Source organism: Diadema setosum, chromosome 13 (genome assembly GCF_964275005.1).
Source record: "Diadema setosum chromosome 13, eeDiaSeto1, whole genome shotgun sequence".
NCBI lineage: Eukaryota > Metazoa > Echinodermata > Echinoidea > Diadematoida > Diadematidae > Diadema > Diadema setosum.
This window is the reverse complement of record NC_092697.1, coordinates 37613022-37639779: the sequence shown is the minus strand read 5'-3', so window position 1 is coordinate 37639779 and position 26758 is coordinate 37613022. Positions and strand designations below refer to the sequence as shown.

Genomic DNA, 26758 nt, shown 5'->3' with positions numbered 1-26758 from the left:
TTTGCATATTCTGTATACAGATGGACGTAATGGTGTTATTTCAGTACCGTCGAAGGGGAAACACGGTCTGCATCTGGCTTCATTGACAGAGATGACTCATTGAATGAAGATGGTGCTCTATGGGAAATGGATTGGTACTATTGTTGACCACAATGCACTGAAGTATATCTGCTTCAACCACATGATTACAACGTACATCCTCACCAGCACTGTCATGTTCTTGATGACTTTCATCAACCTCTCCTCACCACGCCTAGCAACTGTTGCCATGTCAGCGCTGATGTCCCTTTTCATAGTTACACTGTCCATCAAGTTTGCCTATCAGATGACACACAGCTTTAAGACCCACTTTGAGGTTCAATGACAGGCAGTGAAACAAAGTGGACAACATAAGAAGTGTCTTTCTATGCAGTTTAGTCTGTGGGATTTAGCAAGAGGATTGGGAGCATTTGCAGTGAAATTGCTATCAAAAGTGTTGTAGCGTAGTGCATACCAACTCTTTCAGGAAATAAGGATTACACCTTTTATGCAGAATGATGTTGTATCAGTACTTTAAATTACAATGATACTGTAGGAAATGCACAACAGTGCATATGCAACCTTCAGTTTAGGACGTAAGTACTTGTGGACTTGTTGAATTTGAAATGTGTACTGTCAGTCCTAGGTTAAAAAGCCTAAGCACACAGTAAAACAAAGCCAGTTGGTCAGCCTGAAATCATATACTTACGTTATATGGTTCATACCTTTTGAGAGACAGTCCATTGTCCAAAGAAAATGTGGTGTTTTGCACTTGACTGTCGGTAATTTTTGAAGAGGACGCACCAACTTGTGTTTGCTTCAAGGTAGAGATAAACTTTTCTGTTAGTTGTTGCACTTGTCATTACCATGCAAGGCGAAGCATGATCTCCTTAGACTGGCAGATGACAGAAACAGTGCTAGACCACATTGGAGTGAAACGCATCTTTCTCAATTACGCTGTGACCACCTGCGTCATTTCAGTGCTGGCGCTACTGCTTGTGTCTGTAGTGAACTCTGGACCACGCCTCCCCATAGGAGCAAACCTGTCACTCATCACGGTGCTGGTGTTGAGCATGTCCATAGAGTGCGCCCACCGGATCATTGTGTGGAGACAGATCAACAGTCAGCCACAGTTTTTGCTTGATGGGCTGCCATCACCACAAGACGGCAACACCAGCCCACTCTTTTGACTGTCACATGACACTTCAAGAGTGAGAGCTGTTTCTTTCTCCACCTATAGTTGGATGATATGATACTAGTTTTGTATCTTAAAGGGCATGCATGCTACCACTGTTGTGATTCAGTGGTTGTCTTTCAGGAGTGTTGTAACTTGCCAGTTGTGAGGAAAAAAATCCTGTAGCCGCCTTCACTCTAAGAACATTTTTCACTAAAGCTCTGTAACTGTACAGTTATCATTACAACCTTTCTCTCACTTGAAATTCAGCCAAGTGTCAAAACAGGTACATGTGTGACGCACATACCCTTTGGACCATTAGACTCGGCATTGCATGAGCTTCTATGAGGCAGGACACAGAGCCAGCTTCTTGTGTTTCATGTTGAAAGGAAAACAAACTAAAGATGGGAGACTACTACGATGACAGTCATTCCCGCCACAACTACCTGGACTTTGAGAAAGTGCGGGATGAGACCAAGAGCGTCGTGATCGAGGGCACCAAGGAGTGCCCCGCCCATGCCATCATCCTGTGTGCCTGGAACAACATCCTTGGTCCCCATCTCCAGCATGTGTGGCAGACGGAGGGCAAACCTGAGATGAGCCAAGAGATGATTCATTACCTGACGACACACACCTTGACATCCAGTGATCAACCTCAGGTAAGCAAGAGAAGCTGATCTCACACACAGGGGTTATTGTTGGTTGTGATATCATCGTGCAAAAAGCAATTTTAGTTGCCACTGTTCACACACTGAAAAGATAAATATCATTTGGCTTTAACATCAGCACTTTAAAAAAAACTGCGGACTGCACATGCCTTACCAATTATCATAGTGCTATCTGTTGGCTGTAGAGACCTACACTAGTGTGCTGAGTCGTACCCTTCATGCATGCAGAGCAGGGCGATTATCAAGAGAGTTAAAAGAAAAAAAAATCAAGCTGGACCGATTTTTGTGTGGCATTGCAAAGATCTCTGTAAAAAACACACACAAAAAAAACAAAACAGTCATTTGAAGTGTGTGAATGGGACTTGGGTCTCATTATTTCTTCTCTCAAAACAAATTTCTGATTCCTGTACTTGGTGTATTAATTGTACATGTAGTTGTTTAGTGCAATTTCATAACAGTACAAAATTTGAAGTCGTCTACAATGTACATCGTACAATGTTCTAGAATCTAGTTGCATAAAATATTCTAGCGTTCTTGTTGCTTTCAGACTATTTGTTATAAGTGTCAAGCAGGTAAACATTTTACTGAAATCATCTAGAAGGCTGTGGTTGATGTATGTTTCTATATGTTCTCTTTACTATATTTTCATGATTTTGTTGAATACAGTGCTCATCCAATACTTGGGAATTGCTTTTCTATAGTGAATCCCCTGAAATGGTATTGCTGAACAAGGACGATAAAACAGAAATACCAGTCATAAATGTACAGTCAGAACTATTTTCTTCTCCATGATTTCTTCCAACTTGTGAAATTTCACATTTTCATCTCATATGAAATAGCATAGTACATCGTCAAATTTCTACAAAGTTCACAATAATTACTAAAGTGATGTGATTACATTATTTATGTACAAATTGGCGCTACAATGTATGTATATCCTGCTTGGCCTGTTTCTCAGGGTACTTGACGAGTTTATCGAACATTGATTACTTTTATTGATGCTCATGGATTGCCTTCTACCAAGCAGCGCTATCATAATTTGATTTGATGGTGAGGAAGTTGCAATGATATCTTAAACTAATGTAGTTATCTAAGGTGTTTGTTGAGTTTTGTCAAATCACCAGTCCTACATGTACTTGTAGTACTTTCAACTTTGTTAATATTGTCCCCATAGTTTTGGCAGAGAATGAATGCAGAGCAAAGCTTGTAATCTCTTGATTTTATTTCAGTCTGCGATAGAGACCAAGACACTATACTTGCGAGACAAGGACTTGGTCATCTCCACGTTCCTGTTCAGTGGGTGTGACCACCAGGAGAAGACAGTCTTCGCTCTCTCCCTCATCATCCCATACGGTCTGAAATCTTGGTATCTTCCTCTGGAGGACTTCTGTGCTGCTCGGCTCACGGCAATGATCAGTAAGCTGAGGGTGCTCCAGGACAAACAGAAAGCTGAGGTGAAGACTTGTGTCATAGATCAAAAATGTACTTTTAAGCTTTTCAACTACACTGTAGGATCACCAAATTTTCTTCAGTTTGGCTGTAGATGATATCTGCATAGATCTGTAAGAGTAATGGACATGAATCTAGAGCTACATGGCAGTAGGATGTATTATGATCACATTGTACCCTACAACATGTACATGTGTATGTATACTCTTACTTTCCTATCAGATGCTGTTTTTTGCATGTAGCACTTTTCAGTCGCACCGGGACAAGAACTTTGTTTCGGCTGTGTGACAGATACACAACTCTTAAACATCTACGTTTGTATACCACAACTATTTTCATCTCAAGAAAATTCTAGAAGTTTTAACCATGCCATAGATACATTGTTGACATGTGTTTTTGAAGCACAAACTGATCTCTTCAATAAAGTCTTCCCTTTAATCAGCATAAACAGAAAAACTGGTTTGAAATATATATCAATGTCAGTAGGTGGTGACAGTGTTGCGTGTCAAATAATTTCTAAGCCATATTTACTGCCAAATGGATAACAGTTGCATTCAGCATAGCTTTTGAAGAGAGTGGGTAATGGTGTAAAGTTGCAGGAGGGACGATCAAGCAGGATAACTCCATGTTTTTATTTTGACAATCTGTTCTGATAGGCTGACCCCATCGTGATACTGGATGCCGAGATCCCAAGTTTGTACCGAGCCCTTGGACTTCTCTTCATGGCCCCAATGCCCACTATGGTCAATGTGAGTCAATGGTCACTTTCTCCTCACTCTTCTAGAGATTTTTTTTTTTTTTTTTTCTGCATTTGTGCACTGTGGCCCGAATTCTCAAAGGTGGAATAACTTTATGACACCGCTTATTCCTAATTGAGTTTGCATTTTATGTAAGGAACATCTTTCATATTCGTAGAACCTTTGTATTTTCTGTTAGCACATCTTTCACAGTCTTGGAACTTTTGCATTTTATGTAAGCACATCTTTCACAATCTTTTAGAACCTGTGCATTTTTATATGAGGGCATCTCGCACAGTCTTAGACCTGTGCATTTTATGTGAGGATATCTTTCACAATCAGGAACATACAATGTATGCAGTTTTGACTGTCTAGCAAAACCAACATAAAAATCTGCTTATTGAAAAGTAAAGAGCATTATTTTTCGAAACTGCTCAGTTGGCCAAGTGATAAAAAATGGTACATTCGTCCAAGTAAAAACTCCTTCATTCTGGCATTTTTATTTATTTATTATTATTTTTTTTTTTGTGCTTTATTTCAGAATCTTAATTTTCTTGGATGTGTCTCATGATTTTATGATCTCTCTTTTTCCTTTTGGTTGTTATTTCTCTGTCTATCAAAGCTGTGTCACAATGTGGATTTTTTTGAAAAAATAGTTTTTATGCCTCCGCCACGAAGTGGTGCCGGAGGCATTATGTTTTCGGGTTGTCTGTCCGTCCGTCCGTCCGTCTGTCCGTCCGTCCTTCCGTCCTTCCGTCCGTCCGTCCGTCCGTCCTTCCGTCCGTCCGTAATGAATTTTGTGGACAAGGTAACTATCAAAACTCGTTGAGGTATCCTAATGAAACTTGGCATGTATGTGTATTAGGGGGTGAAGTTGTGCCTATCAACTTTTGGGTGCACATGCTCAAGGTCAAAGGTCAAAAGGTCAAGGTCAAATACATAAAATTTCACTATTTCCACCATATCTATTGAATGCCTGAAGATATTTTCTTGAAACTTAGTGTTTACATGTATTACCCAATTAAGATTCTCTGGTGAAAGTTTGGGTCATGAGGTCAAAGGTCAAAGGTCAAAAGGTCAGGGTTAAATACATAAAATTTCACTATTTCCACCATATCTATTGAATGCCTGAAGATATTTTCTTGAAACTTTGTGTATACATGTATTACCCAATTAAGATTCTCTGGTGAAAGTTTGGGTCATGAGGTCAAAGGTTAAAGGTCAAAAGGTAAAGTAAAAATATTAAAACTTTTTTTTTCTCCATACCTTGGAAAATTGTTCAAGGTATCTTCATGGAACATAGTATATACATATACTGACTGGAAGTGATTATCTAGAGAATGTAGGGTTCATGGGCTCAAAGGTCAGGGGTCAAAGGTCAAGTGCAACACTTCATAATTTTACTATTTCTCTCCTATCATGCAATGCCAGCAGGGTTATTTTTTTTTTGCACTTGGTGTATGCATACATGTGTAACCTAATAGAAATTCTCTGGAAAGTTTTTTTTTTTTCTTCTTTTTTTGCCTCAAAGGTCAAAAGGTCAAAGATCAAGTGAAAGTGCTGAACTAACTTTTTCCTCCGTATCTCGGAAGTGGCTCAAGTTATCTTGAAACTTAGTACATATTATGCATGTTCTACCTGAAAGTGATTATCTTATGAATTTTAGGGTCAAGGGCCAGATGAAAATGGTAACAATTTACTATTCAATTCAGAAATTGCACTTTTTCTCCACACCTGTACCTTGAAAATTACTCAATGCCTAAATGTATGAATGGGTCAAAGTTGAGTTAAAGTCCTTAAATCCCGAGATACATGCTCTCCTATTCATCCAATTAAACCTAGGTCAAGGAAGGTGAACATTCAACACATTTGTGACAAACTTGTCATTTCAATATTTTGCCAATTTTGTGAAAATGTAATCACACATTGTCCACATGTACTATCTAGACCTATTGGGAAAATCATGCATTATGGCGGAGGCATACCAGTCGCCAAAGCGACATTTCTAGTGTTTTTTTTTTAGACTGTCATGCTCAGTCTTGCTTTTCATAAGGTTTCTTTGTTTTTGTTTTTTGTTTTTGTCTTTTGTTTTAAGCTGAACAACAAAGTCCCGGGTCCCATTTCATATTAAAAATATGTTTGGACAGCAGTTCTTTCTAGAATATCAACTTGTTATAGCAACAGCCAATCAGGAAGCTGGATTCTTGTCATTACCATGACACTTTCATTACGGCAAAAGTTGCAATTGTAGCAACTTTTTATGAAATTCTTATGAAACTCCCTTCAGTTGCTTCTATGACGGCAATTTTATCTTAGCAGAAGTCTTTTCCAGTGCAATTCAGTCTATTTCAATTCTTTTTTTCCTTGTTTTTTCTCTCTGCAGCTAAATGACACCATATTTGCAGCTGGCCAATCCAAGCAGCTTGACGTCCAGTTTACCAGAAAGTAAGATTCCACTTAGCTGTATTCTTTGCTTCTTTTCTGCTTTGATTTTTTTTTTTAATTATTACTTTGCATAATTTCAAACATATTTGTATACATATGTACTATACGTGTACATACATACAGTTGTACATACACATACAGTTTAGTACATGCATGTGCGTACAGGTTCTACATGTATACAGTTTGCACATATACATTTCATCATTTCATGTAGACAATGCTGATGTGCAGCGCATGTCAAGAAATCTTTCCAGTTAATTAGCTTTGAGAGAAGGGATATATAAGAAGATGGTGTCACAAATGTACACACAAGTAGTTATGTACATGTATCAAGGCTGTATGCATGGTTGTTTTAATGTGTATGTACACAGGGTGACCAGATTAATGGAGAATATTCTATATGATATAGATATAGTACATACAGGCTGACCAGATCAGTGGAGAATTTTCTATGTGGTATACAATGTAGCTACAGTACATGTATGCATGTGACAGGAAATACATTATAGCTCATTCAATCTAGAATGATTTCACCCATTCCAGAAAATTCTAGGAAGTGCTGGCTGAGTGAGGCACTGCCCTTGTAGCCCAATGTGATTGGTAGTTAATTTTGGCAATGATGTTATGCACATATTAGGCAGTGAGTCATCCAGGATTCCTGGAATTTGGACTTGCTACTATGTTCAGGTATGTGGCCCCAGGTTGGAGAAAATTACAGAATGTACTAGAAAGGGGTGAATGGATAGTATATAAGCTGGAGAAATTCTGAGGTAGGCAGAGTACCTAACACCTCTGCTCTGAGAGTTACGTCACTTCTGGCTCTGAAGCGACTTGTTATAGTCAGTCCTGTGTTACCTGCTGACCTGCTATACAAACTGTGTTTGTGGAGATAAGGCCTGGGAGACATTTTGCCTGCAGAGAATTAATTTGCCTACATTGGAAATAGACTCCATATTTTAATGTCAGCGGACATTGTTGCGGCAAAGCTGTGACGGGCTGGATTCCTCGCTGGACATTATAAAGTGAATCGTCATTCAACACATCAACTGAACGTGGTCGTCATAACGTTTGGATTCTGCGCGTTTCGCCGTGAACATCTATCGTGGACTATACCCTGGATTTATATTTTGGACTATCGTAACCTGCACCTCTGGATTTACGTCGAAGGTATCATTCATCGGTGCATCGTGGACCATTCCTTTGTGCATCGAGCATCGTATTTGGACATTTCCAGGGATATTGCATGTAATAAGTGTAAGTGATATTGATTTGTAACTGTTTTTATTGATCATTATTGTACTGATGTGAGAACCGATTACGAGTCTGTACCCACAATATCACTGTTAATAAACCGCCTGAACATTAGTTAATTGTTTCTTTTGTGCGATCATTCTCAGAGTGATTTTGGTCGTAACAAAATTGGGGGCTTGTGTCCGAGAAGTGAATTTAAAGCCAAAACTTAGAATTTGGAACGTTCCGGAATCCAGAATATTGGTACAGACAAAATACCGGTTGAGTTGATTGTTCAATTGTACATTGTGTGTAATACATGTGACAATGTCAATCAGTACAATGGATGTTCAGGCATTTGTTCAGAGGACAGATTTGTCCCTCAAAGATTTGCAAAGGTTACGCAAATGTGATTTGACTGCTATTGCACAGCATTTGAATGTTGATGTTCCACAAGGTGTAAGAAAGGCAGAGATTCTTGACTTAGTAGCTGGTCACATGGAGCTCAAAGAAGAAACTGACACTCCAGATCACGCTCAAATTTCTGATCAAACACGGCTTGAGCTTGCTAGATTGGAAATGGAGAAAGAGAAGATGAGATTAGAAATGCAGGAAAGAATGGAAATGAAAAAACTTGAAGTGGAGCAACAACTGAAATTACGTGAGATGGAATTGACTCATGCACAAACTGTTGGAAATCGTGAAAGGGCTCCCTCTGAATTTGATTTGGCCAAGAACATTCGATTGGTGCCAAAATTTGAAGAAAACAGAGTTGATGCATATTTTGTGTCATTTGAGAAGGTGGCTAACAGTTTGAAATGGCCACAGGAATTTTGGCCCATGCTCCTTCAAAGTGTGTTTGTCGGCAAAGCAGCCGATGTGTACTCATCTCTCTCTGAAGAGCAATCACGTGACTATGCTACAGTCAAGAAGGCAGTGTTGAATGCTTATGAGTTGGTGCCAGAGGCGTACAGACATAAGTTCAGAAATTCATACCGTAAACCAGGCCAGACACATGTTGAGTTTGCTCGTGAAAAAGAAATGATGTTCGATAGGTGGTATAGATCCCTGAAAGTGGATCAGGATTTTGATAACCTACAGTACGTGGGGTTGTTCTTTTGGAAGAATTCAAAAAGAGTGTTGCTTTCAGTGTGAGGTCGCATTTGGATGATCACAAAGTGACAAGTTTGCATAAAGCAGCCTTGATGGCTGATGAGTATGAGCTGACCCACAGAAATGACAACAGACCACCTTTCAGGAATTTCTCTGGAAATAAGAGAGACAAAAATCAGTCAAGCAATCCAAAGAATGCTGGTTCTGAAAAAGGCACGAGTTCTGAAACTTCATCGGCACCAAAGCCTCAATCTGACAAAGGGTCCAGTACAAGTGCAAATGTCATCAAATGTTTTCACTGTAACAAGACAGGGCATGTAAAGTCACAGTGTTGGAAGTTGCAAAACAAAACAAAGAAGGACATGGGATTTGTTATGTCAAAAAGTGTCCTACCCGAAAATAGTGTCCCTTTCAGTGAAACACAGGCCACTGAAAGTCAATCTCCCAAATTCAAAGATAGGACTAAGCAGGTGGATGAGAGCTATCGTAGCTTTTTGTTTGATGGTGAGGTGACCCCATGTACTTCTGGTGAGGCAGGTAAGCCCGTGGTCATCCTGCGGGATACGGGGGCCTCTCAGTCGTTGATGGTGGATGGTGGTATGACTTTTCCACCAGATAGTGCAGTAAATGCAAAAGTCTTGATTCAGACTGTTGATGGCAGTTATATGTCAGTACCACTGTATAGAGTGGATTTGAAGTGTGACCTAGTTTCTGGTCCTGTCACTGTTGGAGTTGTTCCTGAGTTGCCCATGGCAGGCATTGACTTTTTGTTGGGGAATGACTTGGCTGGGGATAAGGTGGTTGCGTCTCCAGTTGTTTCGGATAAACCAGTGGTGGTTGCTGAAACTGAGCAGTTGCAGGAGGAATTTCCTGGGATTTTCCCAGATTGTGTTGTGACTAGGTCTCAGGCTCGTAGAGCTGTTCAAGATGATGCGGATTCTGTTGATGTGGAGGAGAATTCCGGTGTTTGGTTGGCAGAAACCTTTTTCAAGGATTTGAATGATGGGGTTGCTGTATTACATGTAGGCTCCGAGGCTAACAGTGATGGGCTGTTTAGCAAGTCTTCCTTGGTTGAAGCACAGCAGGCAGACTCTGAGTTGAAAGGCTTGTCTCAGACGGCGTGTTCTGAGGCTGAGGCTGAAAAGGTCCCTGAGTGCTATTATGTCAAAGATGGCATTTTGATGAGGAAGTGGAGACCTCCCCATAGGCCAGCTGATGAGGATTGGACGGTGGTCCGTCAAGTTGTTGTCCCTCCCTGTTACCGCGGTGAGATCTTGAGGATTGCTCACGAGTTACCAGTTGGCGGCCATTTAGGCGTCAGAAAGACAAAGGATCGGATCATGAGGCATTTCTATTGGCCAGGGTTGAATGTGGATGTGGCTGAGTTTTGCAAGACCTGTCACACATGTCAGGTGGCTGGTAAACCACAGCATTCAGTGAAGCCGGCGCCATTGATTCCGATACCTGCGTTTGAAGAACCATTCAGTCGGGTTCTAGTCGACTGTGTTGGACCTTTGCCTAGGACTAGGTCGGGTCATAAGTACCTCTTGACAATCATGGATATGTCTACACGGTTTCCAGAAGCTATCCCATTGAGAAATATCACTGCTAAGACTGTGGTAGATGCTCTAGTGCAGTTTTTCACTAGGTATGGGTTGCCCAAGGAAGTGCAGTCTGACCAAGGGTCAAATTTCATGTCAGGCATATTTCAAGAGGTGATGTATCGTTTGGGTGTGAAGCAGCTGAAGTCATCAGCTTATCATCCCCAATCCCAAGGTGCGTTGGAGCGCTACCACCAGACCCTAAAGACAATGATTAGGGCATTTTGTGAGGAGTATCCCGAGGATTGGGATAAGGGCATCCCTTTCCTGCTGTTCGCAACGAGGGACTCCCCAAATGAGTCGACGGGTTTCAGCCCATTTGAGTTGGTGTACGGTCATGAAGTTAGGGGCCCACTGAAGCTCATCAAAGAGAAATTCATGACTGAGGATGATGAGGTCCACCTACTTGACTATGTGTCAAAGTTTCGTGAAAGGCTTTCAAAGGCTTGCGAGGTAGCTAGGGAACACTTAAAAGTGTCACAAGACTCAATGAAGAGAAAGGCAGACAAAAATGCCAAAGCTCGAACCTTCAAACCAGGTGACAAAGTTCTTGTACTGCTGCCCATACAAGGTGAACCACTGAAAGCCAAGTTCAGTGGCCCATACTGTGTCAAAAAGAAATTCAATGATGTGAACTATGTGATCAGTACGCCAGACAGACGAAAAGATCAGAGGGTGTGTCATGTGAACATGCTGAAAGAATGCTATGACAGAAAGTCAGTTGGTGTGACATAGGTAGTGGATAGCACAGTAGAAGTTAAGGGTGAAAAGTTTTCACCGGCATGTCACTTTTACAGTGTATGTGTTTAGCATATCCATTAATGTATGCAAAACAGTTTGACATGATTGTATAAGCTTCAAGAATCCAAGCCATATCAATGTAATTGGTATCCATGAAAAGAGAACATGGAATTAATGCAGCTATTCAAAAGGCATGTGATAGTACAGCTGTATGTGATTATTGTTGCATGACTTGGATTATACCTCACATTCGTTGTAAATAACAATGAGAAATTGTGAAGGTAAAAGAAACCCTTGCTACAGCAAGGCTTTCTTTTTCCCATGGGGGATGGTGTCACAAATGTACACACAAGTAGGTATGTACATGTATCAAGGCTGTATGCATGGTTGTTTTAATGTGTATGTACACAGGGTGACCAGATTAATGGAGAATATTCTATATGATATAGATATAGTACATACAGGCTGACCAGATCAGTGGAGAATTTTCTATGTGGTATACAATGTAGCTACAGTACATGTATGCATGTGACAGGAAATACATTATAGCTCATTCAATCTAGAATGATTTCACCCATTCCAGAAAATTCTAGGAAGTGCTGGCTGAGTGAGGCACTGCCCTTGTAGCCCAATGTGATTGGTAGTTAATTTTGGCAATGATGTTATGCACGTATTAGGCAGTGAGTCATCCAGGATTCCTGGAATTTGGACTTGCTACTATGTTCAGGTATGTGGCCCCAGGTTGGAGAAAATTACAGAATGTACTAGAAAGGGGTGAATGGATAGTATATAAGCTGGAGAAATTCTGAGGTAGGCAGAGTACCTAACACCTCTGCTCTGAGAGTTACGTCACTTCTGGCTCTGAAGCGACTTGTTATAGTCAGTCCTGTGTTACCTGCTGACCTGCTATACAAACTGTGTTTGTGGAGATAAGGCCTGGGAGACATTTTGCCTGCAGAGAATTAATTTGCCTACATTGGAGATAGACTCCATATTTTAATGTCAGCGGACATTGTTGCGGCAAAGCTGTGACGGGCTGGATTCCTCGCTGGACATTATAAAGTGAATCGTCATTCAACACATCAACTGAACGTGGTCGTCATAACGTTTGGATTCTGCGCGTTTCGCCGTGAACATCTATCGTGGACTATACCCTGGATTTATATTTTGGACTATCGTAACCTGCACCTCTGGATTTACGTCGAAGGTATCATTCATCGGTGCATCGTGGACCATTCCTTTGTGCATCGAGCATCGTATTTGGACATTTCCAGGGATATTGCATGTAATAAGTGTAAGTGATATTGATTTGTAACTGTTTTTATTGATCATTATTGTACTGATGTGAGAACCGATTACGAGTCTGTACCCACAATATCACTGTTAATAAACCGCCTGAACATTAGTTAATTGTTTCTTTTGTGCGATCATTCTCAGAGTGATTTTGGTCGTAACAATGGTATGTACAGTTGTCAATGTTTTGTAATGAAAATTACTCAGTAGCTAAACTGTTGTAATTGACCAATTGAGGACAGACTGATTTTGCTATAACACACATTTCCCATAGACACCTGCCCGAGTATACTCGGGACTCCTAAACGGGTAAAGTGACTGTCGGGATCAGAAGAGGCCAGAAATTGCTTTATCTTGGTATTTTGTCCGTGTTTGTAAAGTTAAAATTATGGATCTTCAATTCACACCATCTCTTGCACAAGCTTCATTATCACTCACAAGCGAGGACTGTACGTGCGCACATGCATAATACCCCCATTCCACAGAGATTTTTTCTCTTCGGTCACTCATCGGAAGTAAAGTGTGTTGCTTCCCACCACCCACCAAAGTGTATTGGATTGCAGTCTGATGAATCGGGCTTGGCTGATCGACTATCGGGTGAGTGTCAAACATGTCACACATGATCCTCTTCGGACGATCTTGCCTCATCGGATCACTGCCCGACATGTCTGACACTGACCTGATAGTCGACCAACACAAGTCGGATTCTTCGGACTGTGATATTTGTGCTCCCGATGAGTGACCGATGAGAGAAAATCTCTGTGGAGTGGAGTTATAAATTGTACCTGCATGCATTCATCAAAGACACATATGTGCTGATCAATGGATGAATCTCTTTCTTAACCCTATAAAGCCCAAGGGGGGGGGGGGGCACATTGTGCCCTCCCTACCAGATTTTCATTCGCCACTCCTTCGCCCTTAATCCAATCTTAACCAAATTTGGTGACTTTTCCTAAAATCTTATTCCGAACATTTTGATATATAATTTAGCTATATTTGATATTGCTGGTTGCCATGGCAACCATAAACTGACAACCATGTCAGTCAGATTTTGCGTATTTTTCTGTTCCAATTCCAAATAACAATATTATAATGTATGAAATAGGCATTTCTTGGCTGAAATTTGCTGAAGAAGCAAAATGTGAAGTAGTTATGGCCCTGAAATGTTTTTCCTATTATTTCCTTTGTTTTTCTGTGACAACGGCATAAAACAATCATAGACATAATAGAGATACTTGAAAATAACAGTTTTTCCAAAGATTGCTGTTCTATTTTGTGTCATTTTGATTCATTCACCCACATTATACCTCTAATATAATTTGTTTATCACATTATCAATCTGCAAACTTAAAATTCCAATATTATGGGAATATGAAATATGATAACTATGCATGTACCTATCCCGAACAATACATCACAGATCTCATAATGTAATTCTTTATTTTGTTATGAATAGCGCCCCCATGTGGTGACCTTGAGAAATTTCAACCAAAAAATGAGCTTTTCAACAAAAAATGAGCTTTGACTTACACATCATTTGTGGCAAATATGAAAAATATTGGTCCATGATCAGACATATAAACTGGGGATAAAGAAATTATACAGAAAAATCATGTTTTTAGCATATTTCCTATGTATTTCTTTATATTTTGGTGAATGGCGCCCTCTATGGGTGACCTTGAAAAAATTCAAGTATGCGGTCATGTAGAGTATGAGTTACTCTACCCATGTGCCAAATATGACGATGAAACATCAAACAATAACAAAGTTATATAGGGGGGGGGGGCACAATGTGCCCCCCCCCCCCCCTTGGGCCTGGGAAGGGTCAAAATAGCTTGGGCTTTATAGAGTTAATCTTTTTAACTCACCTGAGACAAATTGGGGGAGAGGATTGCATGTATAGTTTGTACAAATGGTGGTGGCTCACCAATAGAGGTGGGTGGGGACCTGATGTCCCAAATTAACTACTTACTATTTTTTTTTTTGGTAAAACAATGGTCTTCCTCCAAAAAAATGGTGGCTAGATTTGACCAAGCTTGGCAGAAATCATCAGTGTGGGGATGGGGGGGGGGGGGGAGGGTAAAGTTTGTACAATGTTGATGGTGGCCCTTGGGGGCGCTTAGGCAGGGTCAAAATACCCAACATTAAGAAAGTTATGGTCCTGCATCAATTCCCAAATCTCAAGATGTTTAGAATAGTTTGTTGTAGGGGGAGTGCCATGAAGGCAAACTGCGGTGCTCGGGTGAATGCTAGACCAGCAGGTTTTGATGCCTTGCATGTTCCTGATATGCAATTATCAAGAGGAATGATGGACACAGTGCAGAATTGACCCATTTCTTCCAGTGAAATCTCATCAGTTTGTCACCATGTTTTCTATTTACCTTCTGTTCCAGGGCCATAGCTTCCCATCTACAGACCTGTGGGTGTTCTGTTGTCATTGGTAACACCAAGGAAGAAGTGAACATGGTATGTGTAAAGAATGGAACCCTCTTGGTCAGTTTTTGACACCATAGTTTGTATGAAATTCATGTTTTAATGTAGATCATACAGCAAATCTCAACGATAGTTTTGTTTTTGAGCTATTTAACCGTGATGTTGGCTTTCTCGCATTTAATGACATATATCCTTCAACTTTATAAAGGAATATTACATATTAAGTATTTGGTTAGAATTAAAAAAAAAAAAACCTGCTGGAGTGGAACAGTGTTATACTGTAGTTGTAATTTCAAATCTGCTGATGCATTGGAAATTAAATGAACCATGTAATCCCATTCATTGACACCAGTACTTTTAGGACATCTTGACAATTGATGAAGAAAGCAAGCAAGTAGATGTACCAGTGTATGAACAAAGCATAGTAAAACTTGATTTAACGGTATCCCTGCACTTACTTTGTACTCCACATTTCCTGGTTGCAGTAGATGGATGCATATGAAAGGATAGCTACAGTCTTCAAGCCCCTGAAGGAAGAAAAAAAGAAACCAACAAACCTGCACAAATGGGGAAAGTACTTACATGTATGAAAAAATGGACATTTGTAGTAAGAATTCAACTTGTCGTTGACTCCATCAGATGCTGAGTACTCTGAGTCTCTTCATCACCCCAGAGGAGAGGATGTGTTCAGTGTACCTCAAGGATGAGAAGCAGTGTGTCTACCAGGGGGATCTCTTCCTTCAGGGATTCATCAAGGTCAGGTTGCCATCTGTGTGTGTTTGTTTGTGTGTCTGTTTGTGTGTGTGTTTTTGTGTGTGCGTTTGCAAATGCCTCCAAGTGTGGACTCTGCACTAAATAGGGACATACGCCAACTAAGGACAATGCTAGACAGGATGGGCAATGAGGCCGATGGACCAGGGTGGTGTTTCATAAAGTTGTTCTCAGGTTAAGAACAACTTTAAGAATGACTGGTGATCAGTTCTTGTGCTGAATTATTGAAATTCTGATAAGTATAGCACATCAGAACATGTTCCAGTCGTTCTTAAGTCGTTCGTAATTTCTAAGAACAGCTTTATGAAACACCCCTGTAGTTATGTGAATATTAATGTGGTGTATGACGTAGGTACTGTATATACTGGTAGGGATACATCTATGATTTAGGATCTGTGGACTGAAAGTAGACTATAGTTTCAAAGATACACTGTACAAGTATGTGGCCCACAGTGGTGTGGAAAATTTCTCTTTGATCAGGCATGTGTTTGGAGGATTTTAGTTACTGGTGGTTGTGGAACAGATATTTCTTGACAGTGTGCAACTTACTTGGGGCCCCACCTAAAAAAAAACCTCAAACAAAACAGAAAATGTATGTTTGAAACAATTTGTTAAGCTAGAGTAGTGCTCAAAGTATACATTTGTGCTTCTCTTCATCATTCACTAGTATTTTGATTCATGTAATCTACTGGTATTATTGTTTCCATTATGGATCATTAAATTGTTTGCACACAACAATACAGAATACCATCAACTTGGTTGAGTATGGCCGTGACATCATGGCGAGTCGCTACCCAACCACTCTGGTTGACATGACAACACTGGATGTTAAGCAGACGTTGCCGTACAATGAGCACGACTATTGGTGAGTTACGCATGAGCAGGTTTACTTGCTTGCTACTTCTCAGAGTCCTGTATATGTCACATATTGTGTCAGGTTTGTATTCTTTTTTTTTGGATTTTGTTGGTTGGGTGCTATTTGTGAAGTAAGCAACATTCAAAAATGTTAACTCTTATCCCAAGATAGATGTGATGTGCAATGATACATTTTTGTCATTTATTTCTTGTACTCCATGATCACAATTTAAACTGTCGGAAAGTCCCAATTTGTAAAAAATGGGATTTGCTAAATATATTGTATATTCAGTATGGTGTGTTGTTATGGTATGTACAGTATGTCCTCCAAAAATTACAATCGCATTTTTGCATTGATAACTTCCAATATGATTTAACTGTCTGAATGCTATTTCAGGGCATTAGAATATAACATCTAAGACATATTTCCCAGAAAACCCCATTCAATTTGGTTAAGTGGTCACAGAGAAATGTAGATCGTTGCAAAGTATGTCATTGGTCTGGTTCATATTAATGTGTGAACACAATGGACATAACGTGGAGGAAGGGATGTGTGAACACAATGGACATAACTTGGAGGAAGGGATTCCCGACATGTTGTACAAAACTTCTCATTTCTCTTTGACCACTGAAGCAAATCAGATGGGGTTTTCTGTAAGATGTGGGTAATTAGTTATAGTTTCTTACCATGAAATTGTATTTGGATGGACTCCTTATTTTTAAAGCTATTGTTTGGGAGGGTCCTGTTGTAATTTTGTTTTAGGACATACGGTACAAAATGTAAGACATTGAGTGTTAGTCATCTCTGTGCTTTGTGCGCTACTTTGCATGCACACTGGAGTTTTTTTTTTTTTTCACCAATTTGAGCAGAAATCTGGAAACTAACTGTCAATGAATACATATTACGTTGTACCTAATCCCACTAATTCTTGTTGTGTCATCATGACTTTTCCTGTTTGACTGAGGAACCAGAATTAAACCAGAACCAGATTGTATGGACATATTGTGTCTATCCATGTACATGCATTATACAACGCATCTGTTTTGTATACCCATCTGCTTATTTGCCGACTGTACATGTAGAAGTACAATTTCCTTCTGTACTGTAAAAGTGGATATTTTTGCGTGAGTAATTTGCATGTTTTTAATTGCTGCAAAATCAAGATACAGTACATTGTACCACTGCTGTGCTAGAACACATAGCAAACAAAAATATCGATGTGCTTTTATTTTCGTGCTAGTTTGTGGCTGTACGAATTGCACAAATATCTTATGGGCAATTCCGCAGTTAGGTTGACATGACATGGATAAAAGAAATGTGCCTCTTTATCTTACCCTTTAATCTAGGTATCAACTAATGCCATGGATGTTCACCAATCATTAGGGTCTTTCAAATTCAGTAGATTTTATTTTTCGTATTTATTGATTTTGCGAGATCTAAAACCATCATTTAAAATGTACATGTGGGACTGGGGACGCTGAAATTCACTTAAATGCAAATTACAGTGGGTTCCTTTGAAAACTTTACCTCAAAGTTCTGCTAAAGGGTGAAAGATGAATATATTTATATACTCCAGAAGTCATGTGACATTTTGTCAATTACAAAAGGGTAAAATAACCTGCGGAATTACTCCGGACAAATGTAACATTACTAACCGTAACGTTACTAACCATGCTTTGGGGGGTCTAGCTAATAAATTATCGGTCGAACTGCTAAAAATATTTGTGTGAATATTTGTCATGATGCAATAATTGAAATTAATGCAACACTTTGTTTGAAGTAACTTGAATTTTTGCACACTTTTTTGTTACAAGACATTGATTTTTTTTGTCATGTCCATTTTTCGTAACGTTACTTCCAGCCCTTTTAGTTGCCCTAGCAATTCTAATATTTATTGGATTGTATTCATTCTTTTCCATATCATAAACCTGGGAAGGATGAACATATTTTTAACAAGATTTTGACTTGAAATGAATAAATGGTGATTTAGTAGTAAAAATAAATATCTAAATTTGTTTAAGTGTAATGTTTCTAACGGCGGAATTGCCCTTAAGCACTATGAAAATTTCCACTGTTACAATATATAAATACATGTATAAGTATCTTTTATATCTAATTATTCTCATCCCTCCCAGGAGACACGAGGCTCTCACAGGGGAGCTTCAATCCCTCTGGCTAGACAGCAATGAATCCCTGAGAGTGTGAGTTGGTTTCTAGATTTAACACTTTAAGTGCCATTTGGCACAGAAAACCCCATAGCATTGTACTCACTGTCCACAGCACCCGGCAAAGAAAGGGTTAGCACACCTTGACCTGAGTGCAGCCACAGTACTCTGTCAGTTTACACTTTGCCATTCATCTGCACATAGATGTTGTATTATCATAGTGATGATACAAATGATAGTTTAACTCTGAGGGCTCTACCAATATCATACATTATGTGAAGAAGTGTGCTAGGCCCAAAATTTTTTTGGAATGATAGAAAGCTTCTTGTTTTAACCATGTTTTGTGATGTCTTAGTTATTACACCAAATGATTTTGTTTGACTTTTTACTGCTTTTGAGTTTGTTTGTTTTTTTCAATAAAATATGGATACACACTCATTTTACCATTATTATAGCATAATATATGTACATTTTACTTAACTATTACAAATTGTATGCATGATTGAGTAAACCTCTTTGGGTGCGTTCGAGCGCTCTCCTAAAGCGAACTGTACCGCCCGAACCCGCGCCAGAGGAGCGTTCGAACGCTCCTAAAGTGTACCGTACCGTACTGTACCGAGCCAAAAGTGGACCACTTCCCGATGTGCTCCAAAAGCGTACCAAAGCCTACCAAAAGTTCGTGGTAAAGCATGCGCGTATCATGGGCATACGTCACAATGCAAAAACATCATTCTCTTTGTTCTGGACAGCTGTAAGTAGTTCAAGCGCCAGGGGTGAATGACATTCTTGCTACAAACAAGCGTGACCTTTCTAAAAATAACTCGTGAGTACGCTTTCTCCACAGAGCGCTCGAACGCTCCAAAATTGGCATGGTACGGTACGGTACGCTTTAGTTCAGTTCGCTTTGGTTCGCTTTAGAGCGCTCGAACGCACCCCTTTTTACTGTAATTCCAGCCACAGTATTGAAAGAGTTACGTGAAGCTGACAGCTGAATGGAATTCGAATTAACGTTCACACCTGTATTTCTTTCCATCTCAGAATGAGGTTTTCGGGAGTGGAATCGGCACCCATCATCACCAATTTCTTGAAGGAGGTAAGTGAATAAGAGGGCTAAACCTGTTATCTTACTCTGTGAGCTGAATATAATGATAGGAACTTCTGTTTTGTGTCATTCTTTGTAACACCAAACTTGGGCACCTGTCCTCAATCAAAGGGTGCGTTTATAAAGAAATGAAATAAAGAAAGAAATAAAGAATTATCAACTCTTTTTTTTTTCGCAGAAACAGGTTTTCCAAATGGCTTTCAGATTTTTTTTTTTTTTTTTTTTTTTTTTTTTTTTAAGAGATGATAAACGCAAAGCTGCTTTGATTATGGGGTTCAGAAAGCCTTTTTAAAAACCTCAAATTTGTGCTTTCCGAAACAGGTTTCAGCAAGAAATGTGTTTCTAGAAGCGAGATAAATGCAAAGCTGTTTTAAAACAGCTTTGTACTGCGCATGCTGTATAAGACCCCTTCTTTGGTCAAATGGCGCAATGCAGCTGCACAGTGATAAGGCCAGTTTTCATGTTGGCAGTGAGTTGATAAATGCGACTTGTTTTGAAAGGCATTTGCAAAGGACTTTATGAGGTGGGTGTGGAAAGCCGTTTCAAACTGGGGAAAAGGAGTTACAGGGAAAACAGGAGGTATCCAGTGTGAAAAAAATTACCAGTTATGGTAATTCATCCGCATTGCATTAATCTAAACTACCATGAATATATAGATTTAGGGAATAGCTCCGTTATATGGATTTGCAATAAGTGCGGAATGCATAACATTGGAATGAGTATAACGTCAGGGATTGGTAGCGATATCTTGGGATTTTCGTCTGACGATAACACTTTTGATGCTCTCGACTCGGGCTCAGAAGAGGAGGAAGAAAATGCAGATGATGTCAATAATACGTCATTCACACAGAGTGATATTGGTTCACCACTTCATATGTCTTCACCCAGTAGAAAAGTTGTAAGACCTAGGAAGTCTAACTTCCGATCCATTAAGATCCTCAATGTCAACTGCCAAAGTATTCGCGCCAAAAAACAGTCTTTCCATCTTCTGACGCAAATACATGATCCAGAAGTTGTCATTGGTACTGAATCATGGCTATCGTCATCAGTCAATAATAATGAGGTATTCCCAACTGATCAGTATCATATTGAGAGAAGAGATAGACCTAATGACCCTCATGGTGGAGTATTTATTGCTACTAAGAGAGAACTTCTAGCGACAAGAGAAATCGAACTTGAAACAGATTGTGAAATTCTCTGGTGTAAATTAAATATGGCGGGATCTAAGACTCTTCATATAGCTGCGTACTACAGGCCTCATGAAAATGACGAAGAGAGTCTTGCAGAGCTTCAACGATCCCTGTGTAAATTGAATCGCGATCATATGGTAGTCATAGGAGGTGATTTTAACCTACCTGGATGGGATTGGGAAACAAGACAGTTGAAAGCATGTCATCACCCAGCGCTTCATCATGCTTTTGGTTCTATGCTTGATGACCATGGGTTAACGCAGGTAGTTACGGAAACAACCAGGAAAGAAAACGTCCTTGATCTATTCCTAGTAAATAATCCAACGTTAGTCACTGATGTCTCAGTTGTACCAGGCATTTCAGATCATGATTGCCCAATTCTCACGATTGCTGGTTGTCCAACTCGCCAGAAGCTAGTAAGAAGGAAAATCAACATCTACAGCAAAGCGGATTGGGAGAAATTTGCTGATTTCATGCAAGGTGTAGGCAAGGAAATTGAAGATAAGCTTGACTTTTGCTCAGTGAATGAGGCATGGGTTATGTTCAAGAATGGAATAGAGAAGGGAATGACAGAGTTTGTTCCACATAAGATGACATCCAAAAAGAATGACATACCTTGGATTTCAAACAAGATTAAAAGGTTGATCAAAAGGAGAGATAGGTTGAACAAAAAAAGTCGGAACATGAAATTGAGAAACCATGGGGTAGTCCCTTTTCAATTGGAGGAAGAGTTGAAAGCAGTTAAGAAATCACTGCAACAGGAGCTAAGGAGGGCTTATTGGAATTATGTGGAATCTCTTTTTTCTATCGATGAAGATACCACAGAATTTGAGAGTATGAAGAGATTTTGGGGCTTCATCAAACACAACAGGACTGATAATACAGGAATAAGAGAACTGAAAAGTGATGGTATTACGATTACTGATCCAGTTGCAAAAGCTGAAGCATTGAACCAACAGTTCAAAAGTGTTTTCACCAAGGAAACTCCCATACCGAATGACTTACTACCGGAAACCTCTGACTTTGAAGAAATGGAGGATATTTTGTTTACATCAAAGGGTGTAGAGAAGTTGCTTTGTGGTTTGAAGACATGCAAGGCCCCTGGACCGGATGGTATAACTCCACGAGTCTTGAAGCAGCTGGCAAAAATTCTGGCTCCAATTCTTTGCAATATATTCCGGTTGTCGTATGAATTAAGTGAAATACCAAATGATTGGCGTGAAGCAAATGTTGTACCAGTCTACAAGAAAGGTAATCGATCTACTCCTGTAAACTACCGCCCCATTTCGCTGACATGTATTTGCTGTAAACTAATGGAGCACGTTTTAGCCAGCAAAATTATGAAGCACGGGGACGAAAATAACATCATTTTCCCCCTGCAATATGGCTTCCGTAAGAACATGTCATGTGAACAACAATTACTTGGTTTCACAAGCGATTTACATAGGAACTTGGATGCAGGTCGTGAAACGGATGTTATAGTCATGGATTTTTCAAAAGCTTTTGACAAGGTTGGACATGAGCGGCTTTTACGTAAACTGGACTACTACGGTATCGGGGAAAAATCTGAAATGGATTCAAAGTTTTCTCAATGGAAGAAGTCAGAGGGTCGTTTTGGATGGTATTAAATCTTCTTCAGTAGCGGTAGGATCTGGAGTGCCTCAGGGGTCGGTTCTTGGGCCTTGCCTCTTTCTACTTTACATCAATGACTGGCCTGATGGTCTCGCGTCAAAGGTTCGCCTTTTTGCCGATGATGCAATTTCTTACATGACCATCGACAATCAACATCATACGCAAAATCTTCAAGAGGACCTAAACAAAATTGGTGACTGGGCGAAAAAATGGATGATGGATGTGAACACAGATAAGTGTAAGGTTTTGACAATTTCCAGGAAAAGAAGTAAGGTGCAACACGTGTATCATCTAAATAACGCCCCTCTTGAATCTGTTGAATCCGTGAAGTACTTGGGTGTAACCATCACTTCTGATTTGAAGTGGACCCAACACATCAACAATACTGTCAATAAAGCCAATAACGTGCTTGCATTTCTAAAACGCAATCTTCGCATAAAATCTTCTGATGTTAAAGCCACAGCTTGCAAAATGTTGGTTCAACCAATTGTTGAGTATGCTTCCACAGTTTCGGATCCATCTACCAAGAACCTAATCCACCAAGTGGAAATGGTCCAGAGAAGAGCTGCGCGATTCACTTTCAATCGCTACCATAAAACCTCGAGTGTCACCAAAATGCTACAAGAACTTAATTGGACCACTCTGGAACAGCGCAGAGAAAATGACAGGCTAATTATGATGTACAAAATACACAATAATCTCACTCCTCTTTCAGCACAGGACTATATTATCAAACAGGCTACTCAGTTAACGAGAGCCTCGCAACCACACTCCTATCAGGTACCATATTCGAGAACTGAATCGCATCGCCATTCGTTCTTCCCAAGAACTGTAAGGAACTGGAATTCCCTGTCGTCAGAAATTGTTTCAGCGCCATCTGTGTGATCATTTCGAAACCGTCTAACGGTTGATCACAATGGCTAGTTTTTTCGTCAACTTTTCTATGTGCGTGTAAATATCTGTAAATAAATTGTATTATAATGTAAATAGCACCAGTCTGCAAGAATCTTCAGTCTATTGAAGGAGGCAGACTTAATCAGAAGAAGAAGAAGAAGAAGAAGAAGATGAAGATGATAAACGCAGCCAAAGTCATTGCACCTTTGCAAAGATGCAGAACTTCCTCTGAGAAGCTGTGTGATGACATTGTATTAGTTATGCTTGAGATGTATATATATATGAGGCTTTATGCTGTAGGGTGAGACTCTTAACATTTCAGGCTCATTTGCAGGAATCTGTTTCATATTGACAATATTTGACGGGGGGGGGGGGGGGGATTGTTGGAACTTTTTGTGTGTTTTACTCGCATTGCACTCTGGCAGATATTTGAGTGAAGTTTCTTCCTGGAAATGAGAATTATTAGGTGTACACATTTTAACCAATGAATTTTATAACCTTTGGTTTGCAGCATTTGTTTTGTGGATAGCACATGAAACAAGTGACAAAGTTAAAGGGAAAAATTAGAAGTTAGTGTTTTAGTATCTGCATAGTAGTAGTGATATTGTGTTTTATAGACTGGATTGGATGCATTCATGAACCATTGTGAAGCAAAAATTGTTACTAAATATTGTTCATGTTTTGCTGTTTCACATAACATACATTAAGTCAAATGAGTTTTTGGTGCATCTTTGGGGTTAGCGATTTAAATTTTGTGTTTAGTATTTCTGAAAATTTTCTCTGTTTGAAGCCAAAGATTGAACACATTCTTCTTTTCTTTCAACAGTTTTTATAGACATGTGTTTTGATCAGTTTGACTGTAAATTTCCTGTTATCTTTCCATGAACTTCTTGAAAATGTTTTTGATATATATGTAGAAGCATGATACCTAGAAAAACGTTTTTATTACTGAATAATGATACATTAAATACAAAGCTTTAAAGTTTTTGTGTGGATTTTTTTTTTTTAATTTATCATTATTTTTTGTTGTACCTCAGAAGGTTCTCTTATATTCCTTAGCATGTGTTCTTTTGCAGACCCAGTTTTCTGACTGTTAACTTTTATCTCTTTGTAGATATTCCTGCTGTATCCACAGTGTGGGATCCGTGAGGCTTACATTGAGCAGTTTCAGAGAATTCTTGATAGGAAGGCCATTGCACTGATTCAATATGCTGAGTGTGAAACGTGAGTAGATCCTCTTGAGATATTGATAATAAGTAGAAAAACACTCAGAGAGCACAGACCTCAGCCAAGCAGCTCATTTCCACCCGTACAACATGTATACATGTATGCTGAAAATTGCATAATTTCCCAATGATTTAGAAGCCTATCTAGTGTTTCTACCTTAGCTTTCTGCTCCATCTCCAGCACATGCTCAGTGCACGTACTTATGTCAGCCTCAAATATAAATGTAGTTTGAATTCCCTTGTTTGTTGGCCCTACATGTATTTGTCAATGATAAAGAATCCTTCACAAAAGTAAAACACAAAAAAATTGAATAAAGAGATAAAATATCCTGGATCTAGAGTGTTTTGGGGATCACTACCAAAATTGAATCATTTGCTACTTGTGTTACCAGTTTTTCCTGTAAATTTCATCAAATTATGGTCAGATTCTTTTGCAGGATTGTCTTCCAAACAGACAAACAAACCAATGCTGGCAAACACATATCCTCCTTGGTGAAGTGATAATGGCAGTGATAATTGCTGCAATTCATATTGTGCCAAATCCATTAATTGAAATGCCCAAAACACAAATATGAAAGGATAGAGATATAATAATGAAATTGTGATGATGCAGTTATGCCTCTGGTCTGATGACCGAATGCCAAGTGTACATCAGAGTTTCAAACATTCGCACATCAAAATCAGGAAGATTCTATGAATGAACAATCACCAAGATAGCTGTGTCTTACATGTACTTCAATTGCAAATATAATTCCCAAATTAGAGTGACATTAAAACTGGTTTGTTGGGACATGGGGAGATAATATTCAGGCTTTCAGGTAACTTTCAACACATTGAGGCAGGCTTGGCAACTATGTATACATACAGCTAAATTTGAATAATTTCTTTCTGAGTGTACTACAATATTGGCCCCGTTGTTTGCTCAAGTGATCAAATTGCTGTATTGTGCCACTTGAAAAGAAGACATTTTATGAGAAATTCTAAGAATATAAGTGAAAATGAAATCTTGTGAGAATGTTAGAGAAAAAAAAGGGCTTAGATTGCCTTTTAGTCTTGGTTGAATTATGCTGCGTAATCGTTTATTTCTGTGAGAAGATATGTGTGACCAACGAAGATGTAATATTGAATGCCATTTAGGATAAATTTTTGCAACTATGAGCTTTGCTTTACAAGCAATAGTGCACTGTCAATGACTGCTTTAATGTGTATATTTATGGCATAGTGCCATTATATAGAATGCCATGAAAGATTAGCAAAATTGGCAGTGAATACATAGCTGCCAAGCAGCATGTCTGTATCATGTTTTATTTTTTTCATAGCAAGGTAGAAAAAAAAAATGTCTTAAAATGTAAAATATCTTTTTTTTTTTGGTATAAAAATATAATGAAATATGTACAATTTTTGTGAGCAAAATATGTAATTGGCCTTCAGATTACGTTTTTGTTAGTTTGGTTTTGAGTGGTGGTTCTAATCAGCACTATCTATAATAATCTATAATGTATGAACAGTAATCCTTCGAATGAAATCGTTTCGTTTTCTGTATATCAGGCAAAGAGGTACACGCCCTCGGGTCACCATCAAAAAGCTGAAGCATGACCTCGACTTGAACCCTGAAGGAAACTTTCGTATCGTCTTGTCGCGGGCGGAGAAGCTTCGGCCGGGGATGAGCGCCCTCGTCTGTGGACATCCGGGAGCCTCGGCAAAGGACGTTGAGGGCCTGCAGATCGATTGATGCTTGGCTGACATGAAGAGAGAATAGCAAGAGTATATTACAGTTTCTCTCTCAGATATCTTTCCCCACGATCCAGCAAGTGTTTGGTGGAGGTTTTGCAGTCATTGCGCAAAGGCATATCACAGCGTCCCTGTGAAGTCTGATTACATTTTGCTGGTAATACCATTAATGATGATTTCATGGTAGCTCTTCTCTCTTCATCTACAATATTTGTTCATATAGAATTTCTGTACACCAGCAAATGAAAACTTTAAAGTGGTGTTACCTGACAGACTGTCCAAGTAATAT

At 39.4% G+C, this 26758-nt stretch overlaps 1 protein-coding gene across 1 annotated transcript; it reads left to right on the top strand.

The window, feature by feature from the left end:
* The first annotated feature begins 38 nt into the window (after nucleotides 1-38).
* On the top strand, nucleotides 39-26758 carry LOC140236937 (guanine nucleotide exchange factor C9orf72 homolog). Its single transcript, XM_072316878.1, has 11 exons — nucleotides 39-1851; nucleotides 3090-3314; nucleotides 3966-4058; nucleotides 6430-6491; nucleotides 14863-14935; nucleotides 15542-15658; nucleotides 16417-16538; nucleotides 18665-18730; nucleotides 19733-19787; nucleotides 24627-24736; nucleotides 26287-26758. The coding sequence occupies exons 1-11, from the start codon at nucleotides 1597-1599 to the stop codon at nucleotides 26468-26470; spliced, it is 1362 nt and encodes a 453-aa protein (XP_072172979.1). The 5' UTR covers nucleotides 39-1596; the 3' UTR covers nucleotides 26471-26758.

Bases quoted from the DNA above. Each gene is read 5' to 3' on its own strand.
- LOC140236937 (XM_072316878.1), top strand. From the start codon at position 1,597: ATGGGAGACTACTACGATGACAGTCATTCCCGCCACAACTACCTGGAC. The intron at 16,539-18,664 runs GTGAGTTACGCA...CATCCCTCCCAG, and splicing joins TACAATGAGCACGACTATTG to GAGACACGAGGCTCTCACAG. The intron at 19,788-24,626 runs GTAAGTGAATAA...ATCTCTTTGTAG, and splicing joins TCACCAATTTCTTGAAGGAG to ATATTCCTGCTGTATCCACA.